At 39.2% G+C, this 21,780-nt stretch overlaps 1 protein-coding gene across 1 annotated transcript in view; it reads left to right on the forward strand.

The window, feature by feature from the left end:
* Window positions 1-254: 254 nt before the first annotated feature.
* The window catches only part of LOC125879171 (myosin phosphatase Rho-interacting protein-like), a 35,161-nt gene continuing 13,635 nt past the window's right edge, over window positions 255-21,780 (forward strand). Inside the window, exons 1-11 of the mRNA XM_049560830.1 lie at window positions 255-502; window positions 4,398-4,475; window positions 4,596-4,661; window positions 5,001-5,152; window positions 5,250-5,334; window positions 6,694-6,871; window positions 10,344-10,515; window positions 13,867-13,984; window positions 19,323-19,421; window positions 21,452-21,508; window positions 21,638-21,706. Coding sequence (XP_049416787.1) covers window positions 377-502; window positions 4,398-4,475; window positions 4,596-4,661; window positions 5,001-5,152; window positions 5,250-5,334; window positions 6,694-6,871; window positions 10,344-10,515; window positions 13,867-13,984; window positions 19,323-19,421; window positions 21,452-21,508; window positions 21,638-21,706 — 1,200 coding nt within the window. The 5' untranslated portion in view covers window positions 255-376. The remainder of the gene's footprint in view (window positions 503-4,397; window positions 4,476-4,595; window positions 4,662-5,000; window positions 5,153-5,249; window positions 5,335-6,693; window positions 6,872-10,343; window positions 10,516-13,866; window positions 13,985-19,322; window positions 19,422-21,451; window positions 21,509-21,637; window positions 21,707-21,780) is intronic.

The following is a 21,780-nucleotide window of genomic DNA, read 5'->3' on the forward strand; positions in this document are numbered from 1 at the left end:
TTATGAATGATATTGTTATTGTTAAAGTTATTTTCTCTATATTCTTTTTACATATAACTTATTTTCTATCATATCATATCATATAATCTTTTAATTTCATTTCATTTCCTTTTATTTATTTATCTATTTTTAATTTCATTCTATTAGTATTTATTTATTTTTTAAAGAAAGAAGTCGTTGCTGGTTTTATTTTGTAGGTTTGTGACCGGATGTTGTGTGGTGGTAGCGCGTCACATGACATGCCCATGGCGACAGAGGGTGAGGAGTTCTGTGTTTGACAGATGTTCGTACAGGATCAACCGCTTTATTCAAAGGCGAGAACCAGAGGAGGGACAGCGGACTGTGTTTGGATTACTCACCGGCAGAGGACTAAAAGATGTCGGGAGAAAAAGCGTCGAGTCCCTGTAACAAATTTCAAGCCAACATTTTTAATAAAAGTAAATGTCAAAACTGCTTCAAGTCCCGTGAGCTGCATTTGTTAAACGACCATGACATGGAGAAGGTAAGTTTAAACTACACTTTGTTTCACGTGTTAATGTGAGTGTTTGTTAATTAATTGAAAGAGTAAGTTAAAGTCATTTTATCCTAAATTATTAATAGTGGAATTAAGCTCTGATCCAGAAAACATATTTGTAACTCGTATTGGCCGTAGTTGTCTAAAGTTAACGTTAGTAGTAAACCGTTAAGATGTTAACCGCTAGCTAGTTTTCAATTAACGTCAAACTACACTTTTATTCAGTTTCTTTGACAGTTAGTCAAGTAATTTAGGGGTAAATAAGTCATACCCTAACACTATTAATTAAAAGAAACTTCTGTCACCATGGTTTTACATCAAGAAAACACTTTGTCACTTATATCCGACGTAGTTGTCTTCTGCTATTTGTTCTCAGCATCCTAAAATGACCGGATTTTAGCTAGCTTTATTTAGTTAATGTTAAATAATTTATTTGTTCACACAGCCTTCCTTTAAGTCCGAAAATATACAAATTTGAAATGTAGAAGTGTTATAATGATAATTTTTATTATTATCATGTTGTTAAAAATGTTAAAATACAAGGTATCTGCCATTGTTTGTACGATGTTAGCTAGTTAAAATGTGTGAAAATTAGGGACTGTACACAAATTATTAGCAGGAGAGTTAGAGGAGGTCATATAAGGGTTATTAATTATTTCAGGGCGAGCAGAGAAGTGTCTGTTGATTTTATAATACCCCAAATGTATATGTTTCCCCATCAAACTTAATTTTATTGCGACCAAAAGTTTTGGTTTTGTTTTGTTTTTTTTTTTACTGCATCATAGCAGAAGATAAAATGAAGTTAAGCGTTTCATATATGTTAGCCTCTTGTTTTGTTTGCCATTAATTTAGAAATTGGTAACAAGTTGGAAAGGTGCAGCTTAAGTTTAAACTCTAAAATAAATTTAAAGTATCTAAGTAAGTGCTTGCTCTGCAGACAAATAGTCCCTGTCAGTAAGTATATTATTTTTAATTTTTAGATAGTTTTAGTTAATACTGATGCATTAATTCATAAGTAGCATTTTACTGTCGAGGCTTGTCAAAGTGAAGCTAGTTTTAAGTTTTAAGTAGACTAAAACATAAAGTTTGTCCCCTGAAACGTAAAGGAGAGTGTTAGGTAGCATAAAATGGAAATACTCAAATAAACTACAAGTACATCAAAATTTTGCTTAACTACAGTATATTCTTACTCTCCATCACTAATCCCAAGGCGTAGTGTTATCTGATGTTGACTTGCAAGGGATGTATGGGGATTCATCAACGAATCAGTTATATTCTGTGTTTGCTTGAGTGATCATGTTGTCCATGAAATGAAAAAATAAAAACCAGTACTCTCCACAATCTTACAATCTTATACTGCCTAAAGATACCTGATATGAAAAGGAATCTCTGATGGTGGAATCAGAAAATGTTTACCTTTTAGTGGCTATTCTACAAATAAGAAGTCTCCCAAATGACCTGTCAGTCCACATATTGGTAAACCATTTCAGCGGTTAAGACAAGTCTTTTATTTACTTTGAGCTCACAAGAAGTGTCTAAACACTTGGTTTAGTGCTTCTGAAAACATTGTTCCTGCAGGATCTGTCATGTGGAGGTGATGTAAGGAGATGATCATGACAGTTTCCTACATGCCTTACATTGTTAAAATATGTTATTACTCTGCCTGGTTTCACTGTGCCCTGTAATTTTAGCACTGTTGCTCAACCTGCAAACACTACACATGGTATTACTCTGACTCAAGTCAACTGTGCTCACAGAAAAAAAGCTTCTGTGGAGCATCTTTTCACAGTTTTAAGATGTTGTAAAATACGACATACTGTGTGCATATTACTTTGTTAGAAATGCATACAGCCATTGATGTTTAAGTGCAATTAGATAGCGCTTCCAAACCTAAAAACTTTGTGTATAGCTGAAATGAGTAGTTGATAAATCGATAATTCATCGCATGAAAATTAAATGACAACTATTTTGATAATCCATTAATTGGTAGAGAAATTTCTAAAGCAAAATGGCAACACTTTCTTGTCTATCAGCTTCTCAAATGTGAGAATTTGCCGCTTTTATCTTATAAAAAATAGTAAAATTAATATGTTTAAGTTTTGGACTTTTGTTTGGACTAAACAAGCAATTTGAAGACCTAACCTTTGGCTCAGGGAAATTGTCATCATGAGAAATTATTTGAGACATGTTCTGACAGTTAGCCTAACAGATCAAAAGAAATCAGTAATAAAAAATAATCATTAGTTGCAACTCAAATTGTTGATAAAAGATCAGTTTATATGCAGGTATTCAGCTTTTATTTTGGTGTTCCACGTAAAAGGATTTGCCCCCAGCTGAAAAGAAATGCTTTGGTATTTTTTGTATTTACTTTTCAGATTTAAAGCTATAGTGCGTAACTTCTGTCGCCAGCGGCACTTCCATGTACACAGAGTCACACTCGCCTGTCGCCACACATCGTGTACACAGAGTAACACTCGCCTGTCGCCACACACCGTGTACACAGAGTAACACTCGCTTCACACCGTGTACACAATGCTACACAACGTGGCGAACACCAGGCTGCTAACATTACATTACGTTTATAGCACCATTTCCAAGAAAATAATAAAGTACTAGGTCCAGTACATGTAACAGCAACTCATACTACTCATAATATAATTATAAACCAAGTCACTTACTTATCCAACAGCAGCAAGGCAACATCCGTGTCTGCCCTCAGCCCAATTTCTTCCTCCAGGACTCTCCACCGAGGAAAAGCGACGCCAATACAAATCCTTGTTTGCCTCCTCCGTCGGTCACTTTCCTTCTTTGCTAATAGACCTTCAGCTGAACGTCCAGGCTTTTTCTTTGTGGTAGGATCCACTTCTGAACTGTGTCTCGGCCGCTTCTCCGCCATGTTGCTTTCTCTTTCTACCTGCGCTCTACCTCTTGCTATGACATTCTCCACTCTTCCTCCCCCTCCCTTCTTGTTGTGAAGGAGCATTTCCTCTGTGCCAGCGTGGGAATGTCGCCGGTCGACACGCAAACTAAAAATGATATATATTGAAAAATACCGCGAGATGTTAGAGGAGCCGATCAGCTTAATCAGCATTGTGTCATCTCCTCTAGTAGTGGCTTGGGTGAAACGGACATTTACGGACTTGTGGAAGTTACGCACTATAGCTTTAAGGGTCAGAAGTTGAAAGTGTTGATTGATTTACAGGTTTTTCCACTATGATGCTTTCATGTGCAGTCAAACAAATTAGAAAGTGGCTTTGCAAATATAGAGGTTAAGTGCTTTAACACAGAACAGCAAAGCCTCAAGTGTTGGATGTTGGAGAAACAAAACACTGTAAATACTAGCTTTCATTATCAAGTCCTTGTGTATATTTTAATACAGTATATATCAGAAAGGATCCTGTAAGGCAGCAACTAACGATTATTTTCATCACTATTAATTCTGAAGGTCTACTAAATGTCATGAAATGGGTCTTGAGACTGATCCCTTAGATTTCTTTTTCGTTTGTCTCTAAGAATTGTAACGAAGATGAACACTGAATGGGACATTTTATAGTTGAAAAATGTAAACTTGTAAATGCTGCCACTGTTTCTGAATGATCTCAAAACTACTTTGGCATTTCTGTACTTAAGGTTCTTGTCACTTTCCGGGCGACATGATCACCGACACCAATGTGTCTTCTGTAATCTCAAATCCTCACATTTGAGAAGCAGGAACTACGGAACACTTTATGTTTTTCCATTAAAAAAATGATTCATTAATTGATTGTATAAACAGTTGCCAATTCAGTCGACTAATTGGTTAATGGACTAAGTGTTTCAGCTTTGTACATTAGTTTAGTGACTTTTCAGGGACTCAGTGCTCGACTTTATGCATGATTTTCAGGCAAAACCCATCTATGGAGGCTGGCTGTGTTTGGCTCCTGTGGGGACAGATTTTGACAACCCAATGCAGAGGTCAAGGGTAAGACATGATGAAACTGAGCTGAAATACACACATGTATTTTCTAGTTCTTTATTGTTGCTTTTTCCTCAAGAAAAATGGTGCCGTGGTGATTTTGTTGTTGTTGTTTTTCAATGTCAGAAATGGCAGCGGCGGTTCTTTATCCTGTATGAAGACGGCAGCCTGCGCTTCGCCCTCGATGAACTCGTAAGATGTCCTAACAAAAATATACATGATGTAGCAGTGTACAGTATTGCCTGTTCCGTGTATGCATCTGCATTTATAGTATGTTGGGAGCAAGCAGGCATCTTTAGGCCAGATGTCGCGTGCGGACCACAGCAGATGATTTGGGCTTAGCCTGTCCTCTAATGCACACATCCCCCTCTCTCTGTGATCCCCTTAAATCTCTTTCATTCTACACTTAACACCACAAACTACTCTCTGTTTAACTGTCACTCATCTGCAATTTGGTGATCAGTCCTTACAGTAAGCCAGATTTTGTAACTAGCTCTCTAGAATAATTCAGATGTTCTGATTCCCCTCCAGCCGAGCACTTTGCCACAGGGAACTGTGAACATGAATCTGTGTACAGACATCACTGATGCAGAGCCCAGGACGGGACAGAGAAATGCACTCTGCATCGTCACACCAGAGCAGGAAATATTCATCCGTGGAGACAATAAAGAGATCATTAATGGGTCAGTATAAAACTGTAGAGAAGTTACAAGAGCAGTTTATAATCAGGTTTCCTGTATCTAATGTCCTGTCTTTGCTGTTTCGGTCTTTGTTTACCAGGTGGAGTGAACAACTTGCTGTCTATCTACAGACTAATAAGCAGAATCAGAAGAAAAAACGCAAAGTGGAGCCTATTGCCACCCAGGTAGCAAAGCAAACGTCCATCAAATGCTTCAGTTCACATTTAAGCACATATTGGTTTTTTCCTGCTAGCTGTAGGGCCATTTAATTCATTATAGATACTCATGGTCCTCAGAGGGGTGGCACGGTGGTGTGGTGGTTAGCACTCTCGCCTCACAGCAAGAGGGTTGCCAGTTCGATCCCGGGCGTGGGAGCCCTTCTGTGTGGAGTTTGCATGTTCTCCCTGTGTCAGCGTGGGTTCTCTCCGGGCACTCCGGCTTCCTCCCACAGTCCAAAGACATGCAGATTGGGGACTAGGTTAATTGGTGACTCTAAATTGTCCGTAGGTGTGAATGTGAGTGTGAATGGTTGTTTGTCTCTATGTGTCAGCCCTGCGATAGTCTGGCGACCTGTCCAGGGTGTACCCTGCCTCTCACCCGATGTAGCTGGGATAGGCTCCAGCCCCCCCGCGACCCTCAAGAGGATGAAGCGGTTAGAAGATGAATGAATAAATGGTCCTCAGAGGATGAATCCTAATTATTTTGGTGACCCCTAATCTTTTACTATGGATTTTTATAATTTATACTGAGGGGAACGAGTCTGAACCAAATTTCATGGATCCAATAGTTGCAGACACATTTCACCCAAAGCCTCAAATGTCAACCTGCAAGTTTTGCCATAGAAAAAGTCAAAGGATGACGACATCAGTAAGATTCAACCATAAATGTCTGTTCAAAATTACATTGCAATCCATAGTAGTTGCTGAGATATTTTAGTCTGACTAAAGTGGTGGACCATTGCCATCCGGAAAGCCACTAGGATGACTGAAAATATGAAACTCTATCGACCAGATTGCTTTGAAAGTGCATTCATGTTGTCCAGAGGACAAACCCCTTTCCAGTTTGCACACAGAATATCTCATTTTGGTTTTAGTGTAGTCATGGCCTGTTTTTATTCTCAGGCATAAAGACGTTAGCCCCACTGTTGGTAGGGCTGAAAGAATCAGTCCGTTCATTGTTTAGTCAATGGGGAAAAAAAAGAACCCGCAGCCTTTTTTTATCATTTAAGTTATCAAGTAATAATGCCTAATGTTCATGGGTTCTGGAAGTTTAAATGTGTGGATTTTGTGAGTTACAGATTATGTTCTTAATTTATAGATCATTAAGTCTAAAAAAAGGAAAATGTAGATGTTATAGTCGTTGAGCTGTACATCAGTAATGAATTGTATCTGCTTACAATTTCATTGTACTGTGGTACATTATAAACCCTTTATGAAATGTTTATGTACTGCTAATAAATGCTCAATCGAGGAGGAAGGGTATAGGAAAATACAAATAAAAATGTGTTACTGAATTATCATTTTGTATTTCTAACAAAACATTAGGAACCCAGCCCAGCAAAGATGGCTGCAACTGATCCAAGTTTCCCATCCTCTGAGAACGCTACAGACTCCGGCTGTGGTAGGTGGCAGGAAGACCGGCAGCAGGGCAGGGGACTGGGAGAAACCCCCAAGTGGACTGTCCCAGACTCAGAACCCCCAGGCCCGGAGAAGACCCCTGCAGGTGCAGCAGAAGCAAAACACACACACACATACCCAGGCTTTCATGTCCGTCAGCCAATTATAGCCATTTCCTGTCCTCTCTCTCACTGTCCTAACGTCCTGCAGATGTTCTCACACTTCCAGCTTTTTATTTATATGTTTCATTTAACCCTTGTTTAACCAGGCATGTTGACCCAGTACTGACTTGTGATCATGGGAACAGACTGGAGGAGTTTTAGCAGGAAGTTACATAAACACGGACTTGCAGACAGAAACACACTGTGAGATGTGCAGGAAAACGTGTGTCTCCAACCTTCAGGCATCATAAAAACCAAACATGATCTATAAAAGACCTCTTAAACACGTACTAATAAGCTTGATGATTAGCACAGGACAGGTATTTCTTCTTACTGGAGCTTTGTGCTGTGACAAAGTGGACACCAGCACCCATCTGGCGTCAGACTTATTGCAGGGTCTGGAAAGGTCCTTTAATAAAGGCCTGGATTAACTCCTTCTGACTGTGCCTGTAGGCTGCTTCATTAGAGGAGTGAATGTTATGCACAAGTGACCATCTGAGAAGCAAACAGGGAGGCAGTCTAATGAATGATGCTCTGTCAGGATTCCTTCTTGTCACTGAATTCCTGGACTATAAATAAAATTATTTTAGTTATCTTACTTTTAGCAGCGTTGCAGTGGAAATAAAACAGCTCACCCTTTTAGACAAACAACATTAATGGACACATACAGTCAGATATTTAGGTCATGGATCCACTTTGATTTATATTCAGAAACTCATGAAACAGTGATGCTGCGTGTTATGCTAGTTTCATGAAGCATCGTAGCTTATGCATCTTAATTTCCCCTAAAACTGCACTTGAAGCTGCACGGAACAATATTTTTATATTAATGTTTTACTATGCAGGAACTGACCTCTAGCTAAGCCCATCCCTTGAATGCAGACCGGCCAATCATAGCATCGCATCGACCAGCTCCAACAAGGGTCTGACATATGCAAGGCTGTGCTCCATAGACTGTCATGCAATCGTTTCAGATTTTCATCATTTTCAGGCTGTTTTTGTGGATTTTGAGCTAAACGTTGTGTCTGGGGTACGTGTATTAATGATACTTCTTATATGTTTCTTCCCTGTTCCAAAACCAAAAATCAAACCTTGAAAAGTATAGGATTAGCTAGCTAGCTCTACTGAATGCATACATGTTACTTCTGCTTTTGTAATGATTGTCACACTGAATAAAGACCTACCCTGCTTTACTGGAACCAGTGAAGGGAAACAGGGAAACTCAACAATGTTTGGCATCCCCCAGAGCTCCCCGCCTGCCCGCCAGCTGAGATCCGTGTGCTGGTGGCATGGGGGAAAGCCAAACACTTCATCTGCGCACAGTGGCACAGCTTCCCTTTATTTCCTTCTGTCTCAACAGCCAGTTTTGTGATGGTTCACTCTTACACTGTGATCTGTAGCCTATAGTTCGGCTTTAGTTTCCAACTATCTTTGTCTTTTTTACCTGTTTTTGCTGCTGAGGGAGTTCTGGATATATCCTTCAGATGCATATTGTAGACCTCTTTGTCTGCTTCTGTTTGAAATTGCTTTTTGTTGTTCAAAAAATGTGACAATATTTATTCAGGGAGTCCAGTTAGTTACATACAGTGTGGGCTCTATGCTAGCTCCGACAGCTAGCAAACAATCACAAAGGGGCGCGGCTCAGCAAAGAGTCATTTGTCAGTTGTCAGCAAAACAAGAAGAGAGAAGAAAATACAGCCAGAGGGCAAAGCCACTGCAGATAAATACACACTGCCACAAACTTATAGTGGGTCATAACTGATGATTGAGACTGTTGGAGTCTAAACATTGTTTTTTTAGTAAATTAATGCATAGTATACCTTTAACAATTAATCAGATGACTGTGTAATATAAAAAGGCTCGCAGTGACGGACCCACAGAGAATTATCACTCAACTCTGCAGTTGTATGGAGCATTTTATAATCTTCCAGCTCATTTTATTTTGGTTTTTATTTGGTTTTTGGTTAATCAAGCCTATTAGGACGTGTTTGCACAGTTCAGAGTTACCGCTCTCAGCAGCCTCGTCTCTCTCTGAAAGCTTTGATTAGCCCACTGTACGCTGCCTGCTCAGCAGCAAACAGTAGACAAAGCTAGAGACTAGCAGGTGAAGATAGTGGAACATTTAGTGGCTAAAGATACACTGAGGAGTTGGTGGAGACCAAAGACAGAGCTAAAAAAGAGTGAGTACTGGACTACTATTAGCCAGTTGACCAGAATGCAACTCCAAATGAATGCTTATGTTGCATGAGGTCTGCTGGATGTGTAAAGAAGCAAATGTTGCCATATAAATTTGTTAGAATAATAATATGACAATGTCATGGTTACAACTTGTTCCACAAAAATGTATCAGTGGTCCTTTAAAGGAAATGTATGCTAGTTTTACATGTCAACGTATGTTGCCATGTTTTAGGCTTACTACTGCATATGTGAAAAAAGTAGTATGTAATCTTGTGTGTCTCCAGAGGGAGCTGTGTGAAGTCCGATGAATGACCTCAAGTGATGTCACGTGAGTCAGCGTCAGTAGGGTCTGACTGCAAGTTTGAAAATGACACAAAATCTGGAGATGTGGAGTTAGAAAGAAGTGAGCTTACCAGACCTTTGCAGTCCTCTCCTTATCTCTGCTGCAGGCCAAAGGCTCCAGGCTACATGAACTTCAACCAGCAAAACATATCTGAGTCTTCAACGTGAACTGTCGGCAGTCAGGTTGCATTGTGGTTAATGGAGGCACCAAGTTTTAACAAGGAGGAAGAATCTGTGGAGTAAAAAAGACAATGCCTCTGATTCTGTTGCATCGATTTAGATCCTTTCTTTTAAGCTGCCCACCATGAATCTGACGATGTTATAGGAGTGCTATAAATTGGTAGAGATTTTTTTTTAAAAATAAATTACTTTGTAATTTAAGGTTCTTCCTTTATCTCAAGTCATTTCTTTTAAGTTAAGCACAAGGACAAAAAAAAAGCAAAATGTCAATAAAAACTGAGGTCATGTTTAGTTTAGTCATTTGTTTCCTTCAGTGTTTGTCACATGAAGTCATCTCCTCTTTCATCCAGTGTTTTATGCTTGTTTTTATTCAGGATTAAGTCAATGTAGTTAGTCTTTTCTTTGTGTTTGTATGTGAATGTAGCCCAAATAAAATGAATAACTACAGTAGCTGTCATTTTGTGTGCAGTTCTATTTTTAGAGAAATGCTTAACATTTTTTAAGTAAAATGTCAAGAGGAGGAACTCTGGAGATTGTATGACACTGGCTTCAGTGTGAACCCTGACATAGTGTTGTGTGTTTAAAAAAGAATGATTTCATCCAGCTTGTTGCCTGCTGGCTGTTAAAGAGAGTCAGTGTGGAATTACACCAGACTGTGTTTGTGCTTCCAGGATATTTAACAGTCTAAAACCCTTTTGTGTTGTTTTCTATATCCAGGCAACACATCTAGCTACCTGTGCCCGGTCTCTGCTGGCAGTTTCAATATCCCAGTCGGCTCGTTGGACTTGGTGACCAGTGGAAACACCGAACCCGGCAGTAACAACCAGCTGGCTGAGTCAAACAACATCCAAACATCAGCAAACAACAAGAACCAGAGCCAAGACACAAGGTCAGAAATGAATCAGGGGCAGATTTCCAGCTAATTTTGATGATAATATGTGGAAAGAACTCGTCTATACGTTGTGTTTGGCAGCAGTTGGTGTTTATTTTCTTATGTTCATATATTCTGTTTCTAACAGCCATTTCTAAAGTGCCTTGGCAGAGGAAAAGGGGGTAAATGTGCAAGCAATTAGCACAAAGGACATCCAATGCTTCTCTGCTTCCCCCCAGTATAAAGCTGAACAGCCATCACACACCGCTAAACACCAGATCAAAGGCTCACGCTCTACCCCTCCCTTAGAGATCAGACTGCCGCATTTTTAAATTTAGCTTAAAGAAACCCTCCCAGTTTGTGCCCCAGCAGCATGTAAACTGGTCACGTGAGGAGAATACATCTCATGTCCTCACTTATTGCCTTTTTGGGAAATAAAAACACAAAATACTTAATACCCCCCAAATAAGGCCAGAAATTCCAAAACGCTGGTGTAATTAGATATCTGAGGCATTGTTTCTCAGGACCTTAATACTGACTGTCTGCCTGCCTGTCAGAGGAAGTAGATTTCAGTTTAATGCTCAGTTTGTAGGGCACAAAACTGTCTGAGGGCACCAGAGACAGAGTGGACACTAAAAGACCAACAAAAGGTTACAGATGTTATTTTATGTGTGTTGCACTGAAAGTTACACAGAGATCTGCATGTGATGTTCTAGGTTATTACAGACTGTGTTAAATACTAGCATATTAAAAGTGATGTCAAGTTTTCATGACAAAGAAAACTGAAAACTCCCATCACTCTTTGGTAATATTGCTAGATTAATCTTTTTAGCAAAGAAGCACAAATATGCCAACAAAAACTAGTGCTCTGCCTCAAATCATATACCTCCGTTAATACATGTAGTACACTGTGTTCACTATGTACTTACTTAATGCTTAATGCTCAAATTCTGACATAGTAGCGACTGTGACTCCGAGGTAGAGCGGGTTGTCCGCTAATCGGAAGATCGACCGTTCTTCCAGTCTGCATGTTGAAGTATCCTTGAGCAAGATACTGAACCCCAAATTGCTCCCGACGGCTGTTCCATCGGTGTGTGAGTGTGTTAAAAAACTGAGTAACAGTAGGGCTGTGCGATATGACGATATATATTGTGTGACTAGAGAAAAATGTCTATTGTTTCATATTTTGCTCTATCGTTTATATCGTTGTGACGCAAATTACACTTTTTACGGCAATATTTTTTGTCATTTGGAGTATGTCCATCTTTTGCACGGATCACATTGATAAATTACTCTCCTTGGCTTTTTAATTCGTGAAGCTTTTACGGCACTTCCAGTAACATAACGAGTTTATATAACTCCGCTGTCTGTCTCTGCTGCACTGCACAGGGCTGCCCCGCAGTGCTCAGAAAGAGCAGACAAGCGAGACGGCGACAATAAATGTCAGCAAAACATATTCAGACCAAATCAGGTGGTGCGGAGTACAGCCTCAGTGTTGAGAGGATGTGTGTGGGGGTGTGGGCTTTTTGTTCATTGGATTAAAATGTGCTATATCGTGATATGTATTGTTATCGGGATATGAAATGACCTACAGTATATCTTGATAGCCTCGGCCACCAGTGTGTGAATGTGTGTGTGAATGGGTGAATGTGACTCGTAGTGTGTAAAGCGCTTTGAGTTGTCAGAGACTAGAAAGGCGCTACAAGAGCAGGTCCAATTACCATTACCATTTGTTTTATATCAAACACAGACGTTGCACACTTACTGGCATATTTGACAGTTTTCCTTCTTCTTATCAGCAAATTACATTACATTACGTTAACACCAACATTTGACGAATTATTTCGTAACTCGCAAAATATGTGTTAAGTCTCTTTTGTTTGCTTACTTGACATTTTCTGTTTTCTTTATTTATATACAGTGAGGTTGACAATTTAACATGCATAAACACCAAATGTCACTTATGACCATAGATTGTATAGCTTATGTCACAACACAGGAAATGTCAGTGCCTGAGGATAAAATGTGCTGCTGTTAGCTAGCTAGTTAGCAAACTACCTAACTAGCTAGCTAGTTAGCTTTATTGTTTGCAGTACCAAATTATATCAGACTTAACCCAATACACTAACTGACGGCGTATATCCGACAACAGTATGGTGGTAGTGAAAAATACACATGTATATTTGTACAGTTCTTTGGCGCTCAATGTGTCTCCTCCTCAGTCATCATTTTTCCAAGTTTGAAGTATGTTTGTTGTCCTGTCCCTTCTGCTCAGGCTACCATGAAAGTAGTTTAGCCTTTCAGTTAATTTTAAAACTACCAACATTACCATCATTGTGTTTATTTTGCTAATTAGCAAATGTTAGCATGCTAACACATTAAACCAAGCTGGTGAACAATGTAAACACACAGAAATAAAATTAATACTATTTCTGTGAGTAAACATCATCAGCATGTTAGCGTTATTGTGAGCATATTAGCATTTAGCTCTCTTGTCTTGTTTTCACTATCAGTTAATCTGCTGATTATTTTTTCATTTCAAGGCTCAATCATTTACTCTAAAAATGGTAAAAAAAAAAAAAAAAAAAAAAATAGCAAAAACAAAAGATAAATAATGACAGCTACCAATCAGAAGTTACCAATACCCAAACTACTATCTTACAATAAATCTTTTTGTCAGATCAGTTATGTAAAAAAAATCAAGGATAGTCGTTTTAGATCATTATTAGAGAGAGAATTCTGACATTTAAGAGTTGTAACCAGTAAATGTTTTGGTATTTTTATTTGATTAACAATCAATGCTACGATTAAAATTTGCAGAATTAACCAATTAATTAGGTAATTATTTCAACACGAGTCAGATGTAGTTTATGATTGTAACTAAAAATGGCACATAAACTTAGAAAATGACTCAAAAACCTGCAAACAAATCAACGTCTGTACAAAACTCTTTAAATGAAAACAATGTAAATGTTACTGCCCCAGCATCAGCTCCGTATCAGGATCACAGTCACGCAAACTCTCAACCTTTAACTGACACCACTGGTTTTCATCACTTGACAGTTGTGAATTATATCACATTACCTTGTGGTGTGTGGCCTGTGTGATACCTTCTCCACTTCCACACAAAGCGACTCTGACACCAGTGCAAAGGATGTCAGCTCCTATTTAGCAACAATAACAGTGGTGACACTCTGATTGTCCTCTGGGCTCCTCTCTGCTGCACAGGTGCTGTTTGGAGTCTGTTATCAAGCTGTCATCCCCAGTGTTCATGCGGGTGGAAATTATGTCAGATTCCACCTGTGTTTTAGGGAGGTGGGGGAAGACACACATACAGTTTTTCACTAATTAGTCGTTCATGTTTTCCAGCCATGGCAGCCCAACAGAGAGGCTTCTGGGAATGGGGGCCACTGAGAAAGAACAGGAAGAAGAGGAGACAGCTGTTTCCAGGACAGGCAGGAGTGAAGCTCGCACCAACAAGCGAGAGGTAACCACACCCAGTGCACATTTAATGCTATAGTATATCTTTGACACTACACTGATCAAACTGTCATTCTATTTTCTGACCCTTACTGGGAGTAGGATTTTAAATGGCGTATTTAGCTTGTAGGGTAACTATAGCCACAAATTCTGTTAGGACTCTCCCTGCCAGCATATTTAAGAAAATATAACAGTGAAGTTGTGGGCAATGGGCTATAGGAGGCATTTAGAATCTACTGCCAGACTCTGGATTTCTCCACTGACAGGACTGTGAGACTTTTACAGTCACCATAAGCACATTTATGGCCCTTTGAGGGATTCACAGTGTGGGCAGTCTCAGAGCCCATCAGTCTGATGATGATAAGCCTATGGGGGCAATGGGCAGTATTTCAGGGGTTGCAGTGCAGCCAGTGGATATCCAGGACAAGACTTCCTCTTCCCTGTGCCGGTCATTTTGGCTAATCTCTGTTAACAGATGTCTACCCGTGAATGCTGATTAGAATTTTAAAAAAAGAAAAAAGAAGAAGAAAAAATTTAGGGAAAATTACCTGTATTAACACCATGCGCCGGCAAGAATAAAAAATGTGAAGTTCCATTTTAAGAAGAATGAGATTTTTTTCAACCCATAAAAAAAAAAATCTCCTTTTGATTAAAAATCACCAAATTTGGAAATACATGGTTTTCATTGGACAGCGACAATACGTAATCCCTCTTTTCAACATGTTCCTGGTCTGTCACGGGGGTCTCTTCCCAGTTAGACGTAACTGAAATACCTTCAAGGTGAGTCATCCTGAAGGTGTGTTTTGTTTAATCACAAACAGTAAAGTACTTTCAAATCACCACAGCACCATGTTTGTGTAATTTCTGCCAGTTGCTGCATGTTTCATGATTCTTGTCGTCACTGTGAAAAACACCATGTGACCTTTCTAGACAGCTCATTATCAGAGTATGTTAAAAGAGCTGTTTGACATTTAAACACAAATGAGAATTAACAAAACAAGGCAAATGGAAAACTAAGAAAACTAAAAGGTGAACCAAATGAAATGAGGGAGAGAAAAAAGTCAGCTATGTCATCACTAGCTGGCAAGTATAAGAAACAGAGGTATGTGTATGAGGTAGTTATGTTTGGATAGGGGGAGCGCCTGAGATGAAGGGGCTGTCACGTTGTTGTGTAGAAATACCTGACGTCACATTATTAATTTAAACAGGTGAAAAAAACATAAATATTTCTTGTGAAATTACTGTTATTGTTGTAACTCTGACAGCAAATAGTATGTTCAGAGCATATAGTAGGGGCATTATTACAGAAATAGGTTTTCAGGGCTTTAAAACCAATTTCCTGACTGTGGTCGTTTGCTACCATTTGATAGTAATAACCATAAATAGGAATTGCTGATTAAGACCAGTCACTGTATCCAGCTGTGTTCAGCTTGTGCTGGGCTGTGGGCTGGACTGGTTTGAACATGATTCACACAACCAGGTGTTACTCTGAGAGTAACGTCACTTTAACGATGAAGCTCAGCGTGAAGTAAAGCTCCGTTTGCATCAGTCAACTAATGTGTGTAAACATGAGACATGATTTATTTGAGTCCTCTGCATTGCAATAACTCAAATACAGTCCATGCTGAGTGCTAAAAAAAGTGATGAGAGTTTGGCATGAAACACAGTCAACGGTGCCGTGTCAAAGCATGTACTTCATCTAAGCATGAGTGGGTGCATGTGTCAGCAGGTGGGAGAGAGGCAGTGATTCACTCAGAGCTGCATTTTGTTTGTGAACAGAACTGGTTTTGATGCCCTGAAGGCGTTCAGCCCGCCTCCTTTATGTGCGTGTCGTAATCTGGGAGACGGCGTTCCTCTTACAGACATTTTCCAGGGATTCCTCAGACCTAAAACAAGATATAGTGTAATGTTGGGAACTCTCAAGGACTCTTTACGAGAATCTCAAAACTGTGCAGACAAACTTCACAGTCACATATCACAGTCCATATTTAGTGAACCTGATAAACTCAGGAAGTCGTGCCTCCTTTCCAAGTGAACATCTGTTTGTGAATGATAGTCACTGTGTGCTGTCAGGCTAGACCCCAGTGATTAAGGAGGTGAGTAGATGTTAATGTCTGTGTGTGACAGTATCAACAGAATGTAAACATGAAGCATAAACAGTCCACATAAAGCAAGATGACCCGTTAAACCAGGTTTACTTCAGCCACATTTCATTGTGCAGTCTTGTATTGTATAATGATAATAACACTGGACTTTGAACCTTGATTAGTGGGTTAACCGGCTATCCTTGGGGTTGACTTGGCATAATTTGGAGAAAAAAATATTGAACAAAATTACTGCCATAAACAAAGCAAAAGAGAACTTTTGGCAGGAAGTTGTAGATCAGCAGCAATCTCACACTCTGTCAGAGACAGAGATGAACTCAAGTCAGCTGCATTCTGTTAGCTCAGTTTGTTGCTGCGTTTGCTGAGATCATGACATTGTGGGTTCAAATCACATGACTGATGTGAACTCTCTTTATACAATTAGTGCTGAAAACACAGGAAGTATTAGATGCAACACACTATTAAACAAGTTAAAAAAGTAAAAGTATTATAAATAATTTGCTTTTTTTGTATGATAAATAACTTGATAAATGTACTTAGTTTGTACAAGTGACATAACAGTGTCCATATGGTAAAAATAACACCCTCACATTGCCTGTCTGCCACTTGTCACATTTTTATTGAATAGATTTCTGGGTTTATGGTTCTTAAATTATATTTAGTGACATTTAAAGAATGAACAAATGGCAGAAATGTTTCTCACAATGAAGATGCAGCCATGGGTCAAAGCTTTTTGTGAGCTTTATTTTAAATGCAGTGCATTTAAAAACACATACGCTGTGTTGACTGGAATATTATGCTGATAATTTAGAATAAAAAATGTATGACTTCAGATTTTTGACTTGAAGATGTTAATACAATGAATTGTATCCCATGTCAACATGTGTGTGACATGTAAATTTTGCATGTAAAGAAAGGAACTTCTGGGGAGAAACCTCGGAGAAAACTCTGTTCCGCATTAACAGAAAAGTCAGTTTTAAACCTCCCGTATGAAACAGAATTTCCTGAAAATAAGCCTGACTTACATGAAAAAGCCTGCTTTAACTGGTAATCTTGCTTTATGAAACACCCCTCAGCGTCATGATACCAGTTATCCAGGACTGCCAATATTAGGTAACCCAAAAAGGGCCAGACTAAGCTAAACTTGCTCTTTTATACAAGCCCTACTGATCAAAAACATGATGCCAAAAGTTTTCTCGTGCGTCATTTACGGCAGGGCCTTTGTCCATTATTGTTTACACTTTAAGTCTTACATTGACTTGGTGAAGAAAACTTTGTATTTCTTGCATGACTGTGCATCAGATCATTTTTTGTCCATTATTGTTTACACTTTAAGTCTTACATTGACTTGGTGAAGAAAACTTTGTATTTCTTGCATGACTGTGCATCAGATCAAAATCATTGATCAATTTAAGTAAAATGTGGGCCACGTTTAACAACAGCGAAACTATATCAAAACATCTGATTCCAAACTCTCACACAACTTGTGCAGTATAATCGAAGTCTCATTTACCCAGTCTCATGCCCAGTGCTTCCAAAACACATGTATTAAAATAAAATTACAATTCAATTAACAATTAAAATAATTACACATTAACAATGCAGGCACACTATTTGTCCCTGCATGAGACAGTTAATATGTTACGATTGCATAAATGACACTTGCATTATACTACACAAGTTGCTTGAGTGTTTCCAAACAGATGTTTTGATATAGTTTTGCTGCTGTTAAACGCGGCCCCCCTTTACTCCAGTTCATCAAGAATTCTCTCCACTTTTTGATTCTTCGTTCTCCGATCATGGAGGCATACAAGCAAAACAAAGTTTTCTTCACAAATTCACCATAAGACAGACTAAAAAGCTGGTTTATCATTTGGTGGATGAAGTATTCCTTTAAATATTTTAATTTCCATTTTGTATGTTTAATATCTGCTACTTGAGGGCCATGAACATCAGAGCATTGTTGTTACATCAGTTTACTTTACTGTGAATCAATGTGAACAGTGCTTGATGTTTCAGGTCAGTGTTTCAAAGAGTGAAACAAACAAACAAGAAGAATAGCTTGACTTCAGCTCTGAGTTGGCTTTTATGTAACAGTTTAATCCTGGTTAAGTTTATAAGCCTCATTCATGCCACTTTCCTGAGCCACCTTCATGAAACAACTTCTCAGCAGTCAAACTGACATGGAAAACAAGTGTAAAAGTATGGTCACAGTATCACACATTTATTTTCACACAGATGGTCATCACTGTGGCAGCTGTTAATCTTTGATTAAACAGACAGGCTCATTTCAGAGGATTTGCCTTTTAAATAAACCCAGCAGCACATTTTATCCCATGTGAGGATTTATGTGTCTTTGGGTGCGTTTGTTTTGGTAGCCAGGAGAAGGTCAAAAGAGCCTGTCCGGAGTTCATTCATGCCCTCAGAGCTGAGATTCCCAAGAAAGCCTCCTCCTCTTCGTCCCCCCACTCTCCCCCCTCCAGCTTTGGGAGGCTTCTTCACCAAACAGAGGACAGGCTCTGTCTGCAGCGGTCAGCGATTGTCTGAGAAGAAAAAAAAAAAAAAGATCACTGCAGCCCAGAGCACTGTGTTCCTCCATGTGTTGTGTCCTTGGATAGTTGTCAGTGTAAATGCCAGGAAAAGTAAAACACAAAGAATGTTCTGTAGCGATCAAAGTGGTCATTTTTTCCTGTTAAAGTGGTTATATAAGAGGGAAGAATGAATCTTTTCAAGTAAACAAAAGATGTACCCTTGTTTCATTTAAAGCGGTGTAATTCAGACATGAAAGAGACCCTGATACGTGCAGCTCTACGAGCCAGCACGAAACCTGATCATAAGAAGCATGCAGGGATCTTGCTCAGTGTTTCTGGACTTGTAGCATCATTTTTGAAACAAAAAGCCACAGAGAATCAGGGATTATGTAGCGTCTAAAACCCTTTCATGCATTCCACATAGCCAAATGCAGTCATCCGTGTGTAGTTCAGTGGCGATGTGAGTAAGAGTTTAACAGGCAGTGTAGAAAAGCCTGTTGGGCTCCCCGCAGTGCTCTACAGCAGGCCTAATCCTTACAGCTGACATCTCTGCCAAGGATCCAGACTATCGGTTACTCTGCTTGATGGAATGCAGGCCGCACATACAAACTGCCACCATCCTGATTCAGAAATCGCCTCACGTCTTCAGATTAAAAAAAAATGCCGGTGATGAAAGGAGTTGTTATCATTTCATTTTTGCCTTTCACAGAAGCTGCAGTCATGTGGAGACATAGCCCAGCTCACTGCGCCCCTACCCCAAAGAAGAGCCAAGTCTCTGGATCGCAGGACGTCTGACAACGTCATGACGGTGAGTCACCACACAGATTCAGTTATTACTAACAATTAAAAACAAAATACTTATTATTTGTGGCTCTAAGTTCAAGCTGCATCAGGAGTGGTAGTGTAGATAGAAAGTATGGCCTCCCCAACTGCGACCCCTAAAGGCCATACAGCTCATTACACTTCATGTAACCAGGGAATCCTAACATGTCATAGTACTGACAAACAGTGGTGAAGTATTCACTTATGGATACTACTGAAGTAAAAGTCCTGCCTTTGAAATATTACTTAAATAAAGGTATGTGAGTATTATCAGCAAAATACACTTAAAGTATTAAAGATTTGTCACTTTTCCACATTAAAATACCTGAAAATGATTTGACCAATGCAGTTTGTTTTGCTCAAACATTTCCAACAGTGTTCAAACCCAAAGAAATCTGTAAGTTTAAGGAAGGACTTGGTCCATGTTATTTGGTCGCTGTCGCCTGTCAGTGGGTTCATATTCCCTTTGTGCTGTCTGCCAGAAGTTTTTATAAATTGAATGACTGATTGCCTGGTCCGTTTGTTCTGGAGAGGAAGAGACCTCTTCAGATGATTCAGCTCCCGGTAGAAACCTCCTGATGAACAATGAACAACAAAGAATCCTAACTGGGAGAAACTGATTGCAGTGACATCATTGCTCTGTCTCTTGTTATTGTTTAGATTGAGAGATCCCAAGAAAATATGATATTAGCAAATATGTATTACTGCTGTGTGAATATAAAAGCAGAATTTGTAGTTGGTTGAGGTGGAGCTCAATTTGAGCATGATCATTTGAAGTGATGATTATTTTCATGATGGATTAATCTGCTGATTATGATTAGTCTGCTCCAATAATCGATTGTTTAGTTTGAAACAATTCTGAATATAGTGAGAAATGCCGTCACAATGAACCAGAACCCAAAGTGACACCTTCACAATGGTTGTTTTGTCCAGCCAACAGTCCAAACCTCGGTATTATTACTAATGCATTACAATTATTATAATTATTAAAAAGAAAGGCAGCAAATCTATACATTTGTGAAGGTCGAACCATGCATTTTTGTACATCAGAAATGACTTACCGTAAAACAATCAAAATAGTTGCTAATTAGGTTTCTGTTAATCAACTAATCACTTAATCAGTTAACTGCTTAGTAGACTAATTGTTGCATCTGTACTTGTATAAACTGTTGGGTAGTTTAATTTCTATCAGAACATCATATTTTATGTTCTCTTCACATGTTGTGTATGTAAAAATCATAATTTGTAAAGTAGCTAGTAACTAAAGCTGTCAGATAAATGCAGTGTAGTAGAAAGTAAAATATTGTTTACAAAAATGTGAACCAGTGCTGTACCTGCAAAGATGGAAAGTCTCACTACAATTTAAAACACTATACATTTCTCATTACGAACATACATTCATTCATTCTAACCGCTTCATCCTCTTGAGGGTCGCGGGGGGGGCTGGAGCCTATCCCAGCTACATCGGGTGAGAGGCAGGGTACACCCTGGACAGGTCGCCAGACTATCGCAGGGCTGACACATAGAGACAAACAACCATTCACGCTCACATTCACACATACGGACAATTTAGAGTTATCAATTAACCTAGTCCCCAATCTGCATGTCTTTGGACTGTGGGAGGAAGCCGGAGTGCCCGGAGAGAACCCACGCTGACACGGGGAGAACATGCAAACTCCACACAGAAGGGCTCCCACCCCGGGATCGAACCGGCAACCCTCTTGCTGCGAGAGAGGGTTGCCGAGAGGCGAGAGTGCTAACCACCACACCACCGTGCCGCCCTACGAACATACATTTGGGGCAAAAAGCAAAGCAAAGCTAGAGAGACTCCATTAAAACCACACTGGTCACTTAGATCACATTTTGTAATCAAACATAGTTCAGTTTCATCGGGCGCATTGAATCCCTTTTTTATGAAATATACAAATCAACAAAATCTTTCAAATACTTAATCTACACACAGGTCTGATTACTGCTGTTAATAGCAAACATGTTAAAAGTGTGTTTTCTTTACAGCCAGATTTATTAAACTTCAAAAAAGGCTGGATGGTCAAATTGGATGAAAATGAACAGGTAAGCCTTTTTTATGTTTTTATCAAAGTTCAAAATTAAGGTTCTTGATTGAAATGATTTCTGTACATTTTGTTTGTTTAACATCCTCTTGCTCACTGCACCTTTTATTTGTCTTTTGCTTCCCTCTAGTGGAAGAAATACTGGTTTGTGCTGTCGGCTGATAGTCTGAGGTACTACAAGGACTCAATGGCTGAGGAGGTATTTTGATATTAGTTGTTGTATATAGAATACAAATAAGAAGTATATAAGATGTTCAAATGTCTTTTTCCTCT

The sequence above is a fragment of the Epinephelus fuscoguttatus genome, linkage group LG19 (genome assembly GCF_011397635.1).
Source record: "Epinephelus fuscoguttatus linkage group LG19, E.fuscoguttatus.final_Chr_v1".
NCBI classification, from domain to species: Eukaryota; Metazoa; Chordata; class Actinopteri; order Perciformes; family Serranidae; genus Epinephelus; species Epinephelus fuscoguttatus.